This window comes from Phyllopteryx taeniolatus, chromosome 5 (assembly GCF_024500385.1).
Source record: "Phyllopteryx taeniolatus isolate TA_2022b chromosome 5, UOR_Ptae_1.2, whole genome shotgun sequence".
In the NCBI taxonomy this organism is placed as follows: domain Eukaryota; kingdom Metazoa; phylum Chordata; class Actinopteri; order Syngnathiformes; family Syngnathidae; genus Phyllopteryx; species Phyllopteryx taeniolatus.
This window is the reverse complement of record NC_084506.1, coordinates 25,446,018-25,460,537: the sequence shown is the minus strand read 5'-3', so window position 1 is coordinate 25,460,537 and position 14,520 is coordinate 25,446,018. Positions and strand designations below refer to the sequence as shown.

At 43.5% G+C, this 14,520-nt stretch overlaps 1 protein-coding gene across 11 annotated transcripts in view; it reads left to right on the top strand.

The window, feature by feature from the left end:
* LOC133478277 (multiple C2 and transmembrane domain-containing protein 2-like) overlaps positions 1 to 14,520 on the top strand; it is a 63,409-nt gene that overhangs the window by 34,307 nt on the left and 14,582 nt on the right. For all 11 annotated transcript variants that reach the window (XM_061774140.1, XM_061774138.1, XM_061774148.1 and 8 more), the window contains one exon: positions 13,016 to 13,135. In XM_061774140.1, the coding sequence (XP_061630124.1) occupies positions 13,016 to 13,135 (120 nt within the window). The remainder of the gene's footprint in view (positions 1 to 13,015; positions 13,136 to 14,520) is intronic.

The following is a 14,520-nucleotide window of genomic DNA, read 5'->3' as shown; positions in this document are numbered from 1 at the left end:
TGTTAAATCGGTCTCGATAAACCACATTTCCTCACGTAGCGGCGCCAGGTGCTTCTTTACACCAGTCTTTCCCAACCTTTATTGATCCAAGGCACATATTTTATATTAGAGAAATCTTACAGTACACCACCAAACAAAAACAATTCACCAAATATATATGTACTGAAATGATGATCTGGTCAAAATTTATTCACAAATGTACTCACTCAGTGTGAAATCTGAGCCGGCATAGTTGAACACAAATCTATTGTGTTGCGTGAATGGCATCTGGTGGCTACACAGGTCACTTGTACCTTCTGCCATCTGGTGGAAGCGTGTTTAATTGTTTTGCCTGTCTCTATTTATTAATTTTTTTACATACGAAGACATTTTTATGTTAACATTAAATAACAGTCTTTTTTTGTTTGTTTTTGCTGTTTTCTACAAAGTTAGTTATTATGACGTGATTTAAAGTGATCTTTTTTTAAAATATTTTTTTTACAGTATACTTACTGTAATGCCCTCATAGATGGGAAAGGAGAGCCACAGTTGCTAATGCACTTTTTAGCTGTTTATTGAACGCCGGGAGACCAGAAAGATGCACAGACACAATGAGCACACTAAAGCGGCAGCTGATGTCTGCCACAACTCTCACCCAGAGACTCACACACAGACTTGCTGACATCACAAGTTACTCTTCAGGCACAATCATGTACACAGACAATGCATAATGCACAGTATTTTCTATACATTTTTTCCTTTTGGTTTGGTTTGTTAAAGATATCAGTTTACTATACCTGTCATGGATTACAAAAATAGATGTCAAGGATGGCTCAATAAAGTCAGACTTATTTCCATTGGGGTCCTTGGCTCTCAATTTGCTTTCAATTTGTTTGCTTTCAAGCTTTCATGTTTTTTATTCATTTTTTTTTTCTGGTCTTTTAATAATTTTAAAGGTGTTAAGACATGTTGGAGGGGTAAAACTACAAACAAAAAAAGGTCTCTCTAGATCGGCCTGGAACGTGCTCACGATGCATCGGTAATTATAAACATTATTTGCGTCAAGGCCTGGGTCCCTAACCTCTGCGAATAGTGTGTTTATTTAGCCGGTGGAGGTTTACTTGTAGATTAATACAGAAACTTGAGCCTGAGCTTCTCTCACTTGTTTTTATTTTCCTTAAACATTTATTACAAGTTGCCCCTCACGGAGGAATGCTTCGTGTTTAACCCCACCGCATGTGTCGGATTTTAATGACTTACTCGCCACCTTACTGGCCACAGTGGACATCTCACCCCAGGCACTTGAGGCGCTGACCCACCCCTCGCCCCAGTGTGGGAAGGCAAGGAGATGGCTCTATGCCCTGGTGTGTTAACGTACGTGTGAGCGGAGCTGACAGCGAGTCCATGCCATTCCCCCACCCCCACTCTTTGGGTAGGGGGGAAAGGCTCACATGGCAGATCTGTCACCCAGGAGGTCGCTCAGTGTTAACGCACCCGACACGGATTAAACACTAGTGGCCAGCGCCCGAGTGCGGGGTCAGCTAGGCTGTTGCTGACAGGCACTACGGGCCCCCCCTGCTGACCGGCCCCCGCCGAACCGGTGCTGCTGTGGCCCTGGCATGTGTCAGACAGGCAGGGAGGGTGAGGGGTGGAGGGACAGCATCCAGATCTGGCCCTTGGGAGCACATGCTAATGCTTTGCTTGTCGATGGAGAGACTGTGCAGACTTCGTTACGAGCATTTTCTTATCTTCTCCGCACAAGTCGGACAAATTGGTTTATTTTTAATTGCCCTGAAGTAAGTGACAATGACTGATCAGGACTAAATTTAGTTCTTTTTTTCCCCCCCTAAGTCTGTTATGCGGTGTGGTGGATCTGTATGCTTTTTAATGCCATAACAGTTTTGCTGTACAACAGGAGAGTTTGCTATACAATTGGATTTGCAAAGCATATTTATGTTTATATATTTTGTTATGGGCAGTTTCCATATGCTCCACTGTTACAGAGAAGTTGAAAATGTTCCAGAGAGGAAATTTTGCACATATGTCCGCTTGGGCCTAGAGCTATACGATACAGCGATACATATCGTAGTGCAATAAAAATAAAAAAATAAACCGTGTGATATAACCTATCAGTTATATTGTTGTTTTGATGTGTGGAGTATTGCGTTATTTCTTTTGCTACACGAATATAACGTCCGAGAGGGACAACAGTCGCTTTTCTATGACGTCATCCTTGTGCATCACTCTCCGGGCATGATCAATTAACCCACGCTTAATCCAACTGTTGCCTTAGTTTAAATTGGATTGATCCTAAATTCATTAGTCATGCCTGGAGAGTGGAGCGCTCGGACAACGTCGCTGTTATTGTTACAAAACTCACTGAGTAGCAGAAAGTTAGAAAAAAAAATACCTCTCCGCAACCAGTTCCACCAATCGACGTGAAATGTTGTGGACGTGTATCATGATCGTACGCACAAAAAAAGTCTACCACTACTTCTCAGGAAATTGCCCAAATGATCCCCAATCGGAATCAGTTATACTAGATAGATGGGCGACTCTATATTGGCAAGCTTTTTTGCTTACTCCATCAAATGCTTGTGAAGAATGGTGTCAAAGTTTGATGGTCATTTGGTTGGGATGAGATTTGCCATGAAAAAGTGGTTGCGAGGGTCTGATTCATATCTGCTTGCAGCTTCAATTTGTATTGATACTGATATTTATTGGAAATGCAGTCAGACAGAAAGAGGTTAGCGGAGGATAGCCAATGACAACATATCAATAATAACATTACATAGGATGTGGATTTGAGCTATATGTGGAAAGGCAATGCTACACTCTTTTAGCAACAAGTACAAACAAGACAGGACGGGACAGGACAGTAGTGAGCCAGTCACTGCTACCTACCCCGTGTGTGTTATTATTTACTTTTTTTTTTTTTGTACTTGTCCTGTTCCATTGTTAAGTCATGCAGTGTGGTGGATCTTTATGCCTTTTCATTTGTAACTGTGATGAAAATATACGACAGGACAGGGCTTGTGAGCCCACGTAGAAACCTTTGGTAAATTTTGTTCTGACAAGAAACCATATTAGCCATTTGCAAAAAAAAAAAACTTCAGTTGAGTCCATTCATTACTTGAAAATCAAATTCCAAGTGCAACTGACCTCTACCTGAAAAGAAGCATTTTTTTCCCTTTTTCATACTCTCACAAAGGAGCCTCTCTACTATATGTTTCACTTCCTCCTCCTCCTCAGTCGATACGACATGAGCTGAGCGTATGTGAAATATTTATTCAGAAATAATTTGCTCAGAGCGCCGCGGCTGCCCACACACTCTCTCTGCATGCCCCAAAGAGAAATCTTATCTGCGCTTCCTCCGCCTGGCTGCCGACACCCCCTCCCTCTTTCACCCCCCGCCCCACCCCTGAAAGCCTGTCCCCGCTCTGGCCCGAGCTCAACACACATTACATGTCTCATTGCTCTGCGTTTACAGCTGTTTGGGAGCCTCGACGCTCCCTGGCAACCGGCCCTCGGTTTCAAGATCAGCGACATGTGCGTGTGCCTTTTGATTCTTTGAATTTTTCTAATCATTTCAATTTGTTTCCCTGCAGTGACAAATTGATCCTTTAAATGTTGTCTTTATAGTTCTACTGTAAACCCAACAATGGTTAAAGCAGGGGTGGACAAACTTTGAATTTAAGGGGCATATTTGATTTTTAAAATGGACAAAGGGCCCATTTGTAAATGAGGTTTAAAAATTTTTTTTTTACAATTTTATGTAAAACGTGAAATACATTGTTATTTTTAAACATTATTGTTTGTGATTAGTTATAATTAGTCAATATAATTATTTAATACAATTTTGTTTTATTTAAAAATTGTTCTTTTACTAATGAAATAATAATTCATGTTTATTTGTAATTTTTTTGTTATAATTAAGTTAATTGTAATAAAATAACCAATTATTACATAGATAAAATATAACTTATTTTACTAGCATCTTTTATTTTTATAATAAAATAATAATTTTGCATGTTTAAATTATAGTATTTGTGGTCAATTTAATCATTAGTAATTAACAAACTATTTAAAAAATACATTTAAAATATATATTGTACAATTATTTTCTGGCTGATGTGCTCTCCGTTTTTTCTCGGACTCCGGCTTCGTCCGGCGTTCCAAAAACATGCTTGCCAGATTCAATCAAGACTTAATTGTCCGTAGATGTCAATGTGAGTATGAATGATCGTTTACTGCCCTGGGATTGACTGGCGACCAGTCCAGGGTGTACCCTGTCTCTCACATTGACAAACAAGCAATCACACTCGCATTCACACCTATCAAATGAAGATTCAAACCGGGATCTCCAGACTGCAAGGCAGACTTATTTACAACAATCACACTGTGCTGCTCCCTTGAACAATTTCGAGTCTTTCACGAACCTATCATCCATGTACACAGAACTTCTCAATTGTGAAGCAAACGTGCTCATCACGAGATTACCGTGCCGCTATGTACACACACTACCATGACATTTAAAATGATTCATTGTCATTAATTTCCAAAAAAACAGCAACAACAACACGGGCACAACTTCCTTCAGGGAAGTTGTATGCCCTTGCCTTTCAATGCCCTGCCACAGTGGACCCCCACATATTCGCAGTTCGGCATTCATGGATTCCCCTACTCACGCACGCATATTTATTATTTATTTTTTATTTTTTTGGGTGGGGGGGAATCTACCCGTTTTTTGCTGAAAATGTCTACATGCGCATGCTGCGAAGACTAACTAAGAATACAGCCCAGGCTAGACTTGTTGGTTTGGCAGTCAAGATGTATCACTTCAATAATACTTTCTTGCCACCAATTGCTACTTTCCTATTTGCCAGGGCTTTGGTGCTATCTTGTGGCATTTTGGGAGCATGAAAATGCGAAACAGGTGAGTTTTTTTTTTTTTTTTTTTTTTTTTTTAGCGAATAGCCAAGGATAGGATCCACAGATCTCCAAGCAAATGCGTAAATTTGTGACTAGCGGACCATCAATAGGTGGGGGTTTACTGTATACGTAAGTATTATGGAGTCCAGCTTGTAAAGGGAAGCATTTGCCAGTCTGCTGCCACGCCTGCCACTCAGTCAGCTAGCGTGGCTAAACTGTTCGCCACCCCACTGCCTCTTCCTCTTGTTAATCAATTTACAGGATGTCAGAAACTCTTTTGCGGGATGTCTTTGTTCCTTTTGTTGATCTTTTATCCCCCACGCTCCCTCCCGGGAGAGCGTGGGTGGCACTGCAACCGCCGTGCTTGCTCAGCTTTAAGTTGTTTTATTCACACTTTTTAATCGCTGAGTGCTTTATTATTAGGTGCCCAATTCCGTGCGGCCAAGCAAAGGGTAGTATTTGTGGGAAGGGGGGCGGGGGTCTCTGCATGGTACATTTAGTGGAATCATATTAATGGCGCTATAAACAACTCTGTCAGGCTGTTCTTAACCCCCCTTGCAGATTTGTTCTGGCCAGGCTTGCCCTCTTCTCCCAGCGCATACAGGTGGCTACGGAGAGTGCATCTCCATTATACACAGTATATAGTAGATACTCCTCTCCGTGCTAATTATTGTATTAATACATTGTTTTTTTTCTCCTCCCCGGGCACCCCGCTTGGAATCATGCAGCTATTTTTTAACCTAAATGTAGGGACGCTCCTCCTTAACTTATACACTAACACTTTTTCAAATGCAAGTCATTTGTTGCCCAGGGGTGGGTAAACATTTGTGCTCAATGGCCACATTTGATTTTTAATAGTCAGGTCATTTGAAGATGAGGTTAAAATGTATTTGTTATTTTTTAAAGTTCAAGTACAGATATAAAATAGTTCATTCACATTTTTAAATTGTATTATTTATAATTAATTTAATTCTGAATAATTTGAATTAAAAATACATGAAAAATATATTAATAAATTCAATTAAAAATTGTAATTATGTAATCAGATAAATACCGATATTGTTATAAATCATGACAATTATGATAAATACTAAAAATACATTATTTTTAAATTATATTATTTATACTTAATTAAATTGAATTAAATAAACATTCATTAAGCAATTTAACTAATGAATTGCAATTTAACTAAATGAATAAATGTTGTTTATTGTAGGTCAAAATTATTCTTTTTAATTTTATTTGAATTATTTAATTATTTTAATATTATTTATAATAAATCAATTAACCAATTATTTAATGAAATACATACATTATAATTATCCGTTTTTATGAAAACAATGTGAGATATATTACGGGACTCTTGATGTAACTGTTCAGTAGGGCGGATGGTAGAATGGAGCGGGCTGTATGTATATACTGTATACTTTGCCCACCCTTGTGTTGGCTGCTTGTGCCATGTGCTCGACTACATCGTTTATCTCCTCGCATTGTTTCATCTATCCATTTTCTACCGCTTATCCAAGGTCAGGTCGCCGGGGCAGTAGCTTTAGCACCAACGCCCAAACTTCCCTCTCCCCAGCCACTTCATCCAGCTCTTCCGGGGGGATCCCGAGGCGTTCCCAGGCCAGCCGAAAGACGTAGTCTCTCCAGCGTGTCCTGGGTCGTCCCCGGGGTCTCCTCCCGGTGGGACGTGCCCAGAACACCTCACCAGGGAGGCGTCTGGGAGGCATCCGAATCAGATGCCCAAGCCACCTCATCTGGCTCCTCTCGATGTGGAGGAGCAGCGACTCTACTCTGAGATCCCCACGGATGACTGAGCTTCTCACCCTATCTCTAAGGGAGAGCCCGGACACCCTGCGGAGGAAACTCATTTCGGCCGCTTTTTTCAGGGATCTTGTGCTTTCGGTTCCACAGCTCGTGACCATAGGTGAGGGTAGGAACGTAGACCGACCGGTAAATCGAGAGCTTCCCCTTCCGGCTTAGCTCCTTCTTTACCACAACGGATTGATACAAAGTCCGCATCACTGCAGACGCTGCACCGATCCGCCTGTCGATCTCCCGTTCCATTCTTCCCTCACTCGTGAACAAGACCCCAAGATACTTGAACTCCTCCACTTGGGGCAGGATCTCATCCCCGACCTGGAGAGGGCATGCCACCCTTTTTCGACTGAGGGCCATGGTCTCAGATTTGGAGGTGCGGATTCTCATCCCAGCCGCTTCACACTCAGCTGCGAACTGCTCCAGTGAGAGTTGGAGATCACGGCTTGATGAAGCCAACAGAACCACATCATCTGCAAAAAGCAGAGATGCAATACTGAGGGCACCAAACCGGACCCCCTCAACGCCTTGGCTGCGCCTTGAAATTCTGTCCATAAAAGTTATGAACAGAATCGGTGACAAAGGGCAGCCTTGGCGGAGTCCAACCCTCACCGGGAACGAGTCCGACTTACTGCCAGATATGCGGACCAAACTCTGACTCTGGTTGTACAGGGACCGAACAGCCCACATCACGGGGTTCGGTACCCCATACTCCCGAAGCACCCCCCCATAGGACCCCCCGAGGGGCACGGTCGAACGCCGCACTGCTCCTCCTGAATCTGAGATTCGACTTCCGGACGGACCCTCCTCTCCAGCACCCCTGAATAGACCTTACCAGGGAGGCTGAGGAGTGTGATCGACCTGGAGTTGGAACACAGCCTCCGGTTCCCCTTCTTAAAAAGGGGGACCACCACCCCAGTCTGCCAATCCAGAGGCACCGTCCCCGATGTCCACGCGATGTTGCAGAGGCGTGTCAACCAGGACAGCCCCACAACATCCAGAGCCTTTAAAAACTCCGGGCAAATCTCATCCACTACTTTTTAAGCACCTCGGTGACCTCAACCCCAGAGATAGGAGAGCCCGCCTCAGAGAACCCAGACTCTGCTTCCTCATGGGATGGCGTGTCGGTGGAATTGAGGAGGTCTTCGAAGTCGTCTCTCCACCGACTCACAACGTCCCGAGTCAAGGTCAGCAGCGCCCCATCCCCACTATACACAGTGTTGGTGGTGCACTGCTTTCCTCTCCTGAGACGCCGGATGGTGGACCAGAATTTCCTCGAAGCCGTCCGGAATTCTTTCTCCATGGCCTCACTGAACTCCTCCCATACCTGAGTTTTTGCCTCAGTGACCACCAAAGCTACATTCTGCTTGGCCAGCCGGTACCCATCAGCTGCCTCAGGAGTCCTACAGGCCAAAAAGGCCCGATAGAACTCCTTCTTCAGCTTGATGGGTTCGGGGATTGCCGCCACCTTACGGCCACAGCTCCGGTCAGCCGCCTCAGCAATGGAGGCGCGGAACATGGTCCACTCGGACTCGATGTCCCCCGCCTCCCCCAGAACGTGAGCAAAGTTTTGTCAGAGATGGGAGTTGAAACTCCATCTGACAGGGGCTTCTGCCAGACGTTCCCAGCAGACCCTCACAATACGTTTGGGCCTGCCACGTCGGACTGGCATTGGAGCCAACTCACCACCAGGTGGTGGTCAGTTGACATCTCCGCCCCTCTCTTCACCAGAGTTTCCAAGACATCCGGCCGCAAGTCCGATGACTCGACCACAAAGTCGATCGTCGAACTGCGACCTAAGGGTGTCCTGGTGCCAAGTGCACGTGTGGACACCCTTATACTTGAACATGGTGTTCGTTATGGACAATCCGTGATGAGCACAGAAGTCCAATAACAGAACACCGCTCGGGTTCTGATAGGGGGGGGGGGCCGTTCCTCCCAATGTTTCGTCTGCTGCATTTAACGCATCTGTCGTGTTTCAAAAGGTTGCGGTTTTGCTCACTGCGTGCAATTTGTTGATGGAAGGAAGGTGGGGAGGGAGAGGAAAAAAGCGCCTACGCTCGTCTTTGACGGCAATTAAAGCACTGATTATTTTTATACAGATTTACAGTTGCACTTTGTCCAACGTGTCCTTTAATCACTCAGCCACTTCCTAATACAACACAAGCCACTTAGTTGGGGGGAATTAGTCCCGTCTCCATTCTAGTAGTGGGGGGTGGGGGCAGACTCTGGAGGATGTGAGGAGACATTGTGTGTGTGTGTGTGTGGGGGGGGGGGGGGGTAACACTTTTGCCTTTGCTAATTACTTTGGGATACTTGACAACGGCAGCACCTGAGTGAAGTTTTTTTTTTTTCCCATCCAGATGTTTCACTTTTCCTCCCAAAGAAAGCTTGTACACCGGTGAGGGAGAAATGGAAGCGATATGTCTGACAGTTTTGGTTTATACCCTCATTTAGGTGCTCACGTTTCTCCCGACACCAGGCATTGTCTTCCTGTAGGCTTTTATCTTGTCCGCTGAGCCGGAACGCGGCAAGCAGAAATTTGCAATTGCGATTATGAATACCTGTGACAGATTCTCTCCCCCCTTCGGCCGGAAATGAATTGGCTCCCTCTGTTGACTCCCGCCGGAAGACGGAGGCCGAGCAATTAGACTTTTAGTGGTTAATGCAGCAGCTTTCGCCTGGCGAGGGCAAGGAGCTGCGACAATCCTGCTGAGCTCGTGTCACTTTTCCCTTCCTCCCCTTATCCATTTTTTTATAATGGCAATATGGGTGAAAAATGACAAGCTACCAGTCGGCCAGCCAGCTGAATTCCTCACGGGGGCCGAGGGGGTGAGCATTGCTCTCCAAGTGTCTCACGGGAGCCAAGGTGACAACACATGACGCAGGTTATTCATAACGGAGCCTCCATGCATATTCATAGTTTACCTTATATATTTTTTATTTGTATTTTTTTTTTTTACTCTTACCCCCCACTTGTGCTAGTTTGTCGCTGTAATGCAAATGAGCTATTATAACAATAACAACAGCATACTGTCTATTTGTGAACCTCGTCCCTGTATAGTGAACCCCCACCAATTTGTGAATTCAACTACACTGGTGCCTTGTGATATGAGTGACCAGATGTATGAGATTTTTGAGATGTGAGCTGTTTTTCAGAAGAGTTTTTTGCCTTGACTTGCGAGCAAAAAAGTTGGATGTATGGAAGCAGTGAACTCTATTCAGCTCACTTCCGAACAAGCTTCAGTTTGGCAGATAGTGGACAATTTTCCAAAAAGATATTTCTAGCTGTTTAATGCCACTCCCAATTGAAGTTTACTGTCATGTTTATGTTAAACATAAAGCAAAGAGAATTACACCTTCTGTATTTAAAAAAACCTACCTAACTTTGCCTTTAAGTCCGCTAGCTTAATGCAAACGCATAATTGGATGCACCATAGACGGCCTAACGAATAGCATCAATTGGGCGTTGTTAGGAACATATATTTGAAGAGAAACGGTACAGCAACACATGTAGCCAGACAATATAACAACACTGAACAGGTATATATTATTTATCCTTTATCCAATTCATATTATTGCTGATTGATGAGTCACTGACAGTCACAGAATGAAACGCTTCTTCATTTTTGTCTCCATGACTCTATTATACTGCCCCCCAGTGGCCAAGATGCACACACCAGAAGGAGCTACAGTGAATTCATCATGATGCATAAACTTTTAAATACAACTGAACTGTACTTTGTCAGTAAGTCTTTCACGTACCACTATAGGGATCCTGCATAACACTAGTGGTGCCCATACCACACTGTGAGAATCACTGGTTTTAACTATTAATATAGGCAATTTTAAACTTTTTTTTGTTAGGTTTTTTTTTTTTTTTTTTTTTTTTTGGTGTGTGTTAATTATTTGTATTTTTTTCGCTTCTCACAGCAGGCTCTTTCGCTATCCCCTTGCAAATAGCGGGGATTCATTGTCGTCGTCTCAGCTCACCTACTGTTCTGTCAAAGCATACTAAGTGGTGCAGTGGAGAGGCTCGGGGGCGTTTGTCTGCATGACTCACTGTTCCCTGAGTCCTGGTGCGGCACAAGGTAGACTGGCCCCCGGGAACCAACGTGTACACGCGCCGCACATGGTGACTGTGACACAAGCAGTCTGTTGTTTGCGGGGCCCCGCTATACCGAGGCCCCGAGCTCTTTCTCGCTCGCTCGCTCCGTGTTTCACGTCCTGTCTCGGGCTTTCACGCAAACATATTGTTCACTCGTCAAACAGCCTCCAGCTCTTGTGAGCCTGTTGTTATCTTCTCGCTTTAAGGTGCTAGCATTGCGCGGGTATGGGGTCTTGCAGTCATTGCTAGGAAATAAACTAGTTTTTAAAAAAATTAACACCTTTTTAACACTTTCCCTTTTATTGAAGACAGTGTTTTTTAATGTGATTGATTTTCTATAAGGTCTTACGCCAAAAACATGTTAGAATCATTGAAGACTATATATTGTCCATAGGTGTGAAAGTGAGCATAAATGGTTGTTTGTTTATTTGTGCCGTGATTAGCTGGCAACCAGCCCATAGTGTACCCCGTCTCTCGCCCAAAGTCAGCTGTTGGAGGCTCCAGGACAAATGCTATAAAAATGGATTTAGTTTCGATAGGGGGTAGCATGGCGTGGTAGTGGTTAGCACATCAGCCTCACAGTTCTGAGATTCCGGGTTTGAATCTGGGTACGCTGGTTTCCTCCCACATTCCCAAAAAATGTGTATGTTAGGTTCACTGAAGACTCTAAATTGTCCATAGGTGTAAATATACAGTAAATGCTTGTTTGTCTATATACTATATGCCCTGTGATTGTCTGGCGACCAGTCCAGGTTGTACCTGGCCTCTCGCTCAAAGGCAGCTTGGAAAGACTCCATCTCATCAACGACCCTACTGAGAAAATTGATTTTCAAAAGGGAAACAAAAAGGATTATTGACACAATCACTGCTTCGCACACAAAACTCCAGTCGTGAACCTCAGACTGCACTTACAGGTGGTCTTTGGCTTATGACACTTTAAGTGTAAGCGAGACCCAGTTGGCTCCAGCACCACCAAGCCTTACTAATGCTATATATATATATATATATATATATATATATATATAGTGTTTTATATTACTCAACTATATTTATAATTTCATATTTACCCGTGACTGGATAGATTATTGCCAGCAGCCTCCAAATATCCTCACTCTCTCCTTATTTGCACACATTTCCTCTTCTTTATGACCATCTGCTTCTTCCTATACAATCAAGCCATTTTTTTTGTGGTTCGATTATTTAAAAAATAATAATAATGAAAAAATACAGTATATTGTATGTGGAGAATCAAAACCCTATACAGGGTCGCAGTTTTATTTTCATTGCAGCCTGTCATTTGATGCGTGGTGCTCAATCGCTAGGTGTGTGGCGAAGGGTCTCTGTAGTTTAACTGTATTTAATTTTTTTTGCAATCGGTGACATCTGACAATCAGCCCCGATCCCAATCCCAAGGGCAGGAAAATGCTGAACTGCAGCCCCGATTGTCAGTATGGCAAAGTAATTGTAAATGAATAGATATACATAGGAGCGTAGTCACGCTTATTTAAGCTTCAACTTAATATGGGGGCCATTTTTTCCCACCTCCTCCCTGTCAAGCTGCTGGTGAAATCCTTTTTCACATGCTCCCGATCATTTGGGTTGTAGGCAGACTCATTAGACTGTCACTAAGTGGCTTTAAAAGCAACCATCCAATTAGCACTCCGCTGTGAAATGCAGTAGCGTTTCGTGCATCACTCCTTTACAGAATTATAAGGGATTACCCATTCGGCATGATCCGCCTTATTTCTACCGGGGGTCAGTATCATCGCCGCCAATCGGGGTAAACGCTGCAAATGCTCCTCTGGTTGCCATATGTGCCTCGTCAGACCTCCTCAGATTCTAAGAGGATTTGACGTGCTGTTTCAAAAAGACGGCATACCACGCCTATCCGTCATACTTTCTGTTCAGCAAGAGAGCTCTCTGCCGACGTAGTGCTATCGCCATGTGTATAAATAGGATTTGGACGTATTAAAAAGTTGTCCCTTGAATTTTCAGACGTAATCTGTTGCCAAACTCTCAAAAGGCTTTACAGTCTGTAGTAGTTTTTTCCAGTGATTTCGACTGTGCTTAAATCAATTTTAGAATTAATTTTAAGTACGTCCGTGAGGGGATTTTGAAATTGTTTGACTATGATGAGCTGCGGTATGTCACTTATGTCCTGTGCTGTCTCTTCAGATCTTCCTTGTGACAGTATGGCACTGGGAGCTCTTCATGCTTCCCCTCTTCCTGCTCCTTCTCATCGGCTGGAACTACTTTCAGCTCCGTGGCAGAAACGGCAACTCCAACCAGGACCTTGTGAGTGAAATTGACATTGCGGTTTGCATAAGTAACCTTATACTATGAAGACACTGAAACCTACACAATCTGTCATTTATATATTATTACAAGTCTGTCTTTAGACTTAATACCAGCAGTATCTTTCAGCGCTGGCATCCGATTTGAAAAGTGGGAAGTTTGACATAATTTACTTGAATTATAGTTAAAGTGTGGGTAGGGAAAGTGTCAGTCTCGTGTGTGGGTTGTCGGTAATTCAAAACAGAAAAAAGGAGTGCAACAAGTTCAAATTAAGCCCGCTGGGTGTTATACTGAGTGGACGGAGGGAGAGAAAGCACGAAAAGAGGCACATTGAGATCATGCAGAAATGTGTCATCAATGTTCAGATTCACGTTGAGATAGGAACGGCCATTTTAACATCGTCTAAAAGACACAGGAACCCTAATTTGCGGGGGTGGGGGAGTGCAGAGAAGAGACTCAAAATTTCTGTTTTTTTAGACTGATGAGCTAAAGAACCTTTGCCAATGTGATAGCAAGGATAAAGTTTGGGTTTAGGACCCTACAGAAACATTTTGCCTGACAAGTTCAAAAAAGGTGCAACCAAACTGATGAGGAAATCCTTAATCATTCAGCAAGATCATGATCAAAAAACACCCTGCCAAAAGAACAAAGGCCTTCTTCAGGGGCAATAAATTGAGGATTTTAGACCAGGCAAGCCAATGTTCAGACTGTTGTCAATGTTCAGTGGAGCATGCACAACATGTTTTGTTCACTTGTTCATACGACAACAGCATTTATTTTGGAGACTCAACCTTCTGAAGACGACTGTAAAATAAAATTATCCTAAACCCAGAAGAACACGGCAAGTCTGGGAATGCGTGAGTTCACTTCTTTTTTTTTTTAACATAAAATGGACAAAAAGTTTCCTGACAAAAAGGTTTTGAGAGCGTATAAATGCAAATACTAAAATATATAAATAAATAACTAAAAAAAGTTAACAAATGCTCAGATCCATCCATCCAACCAACCATTTTCTCCCACTTATCCTTTAAGCGGGTGAGCTGGCGTTCTCTAACTGTTTGTCCTACACATCCCTCTGAAGGTTAATGCTGTTCACACTTCCGACTACCAGCCCCGCCAGAAGCCTGGCCTGCTCTCACATCGTCCCCAAAGTGATGCCCTCTCAGCCGAGAGAGTGTTTGCAGTTGCAAGCAGAGGTTGCGTCCCTGGGCAATGTTAAAGCCCGGGCTCACCCTCCGCATCCAGTTGCCGAGACCCTCTCGTAACCCTCCGGCTGGCAATGACAAAAGCTCTGTTCTCAGGCAATGTCGCATCAGGGTCAGGGATGACTTGATATAAAGGGATATCGGCAACAACATCCAAATTAAATGTTTTTTTTTTTCCAC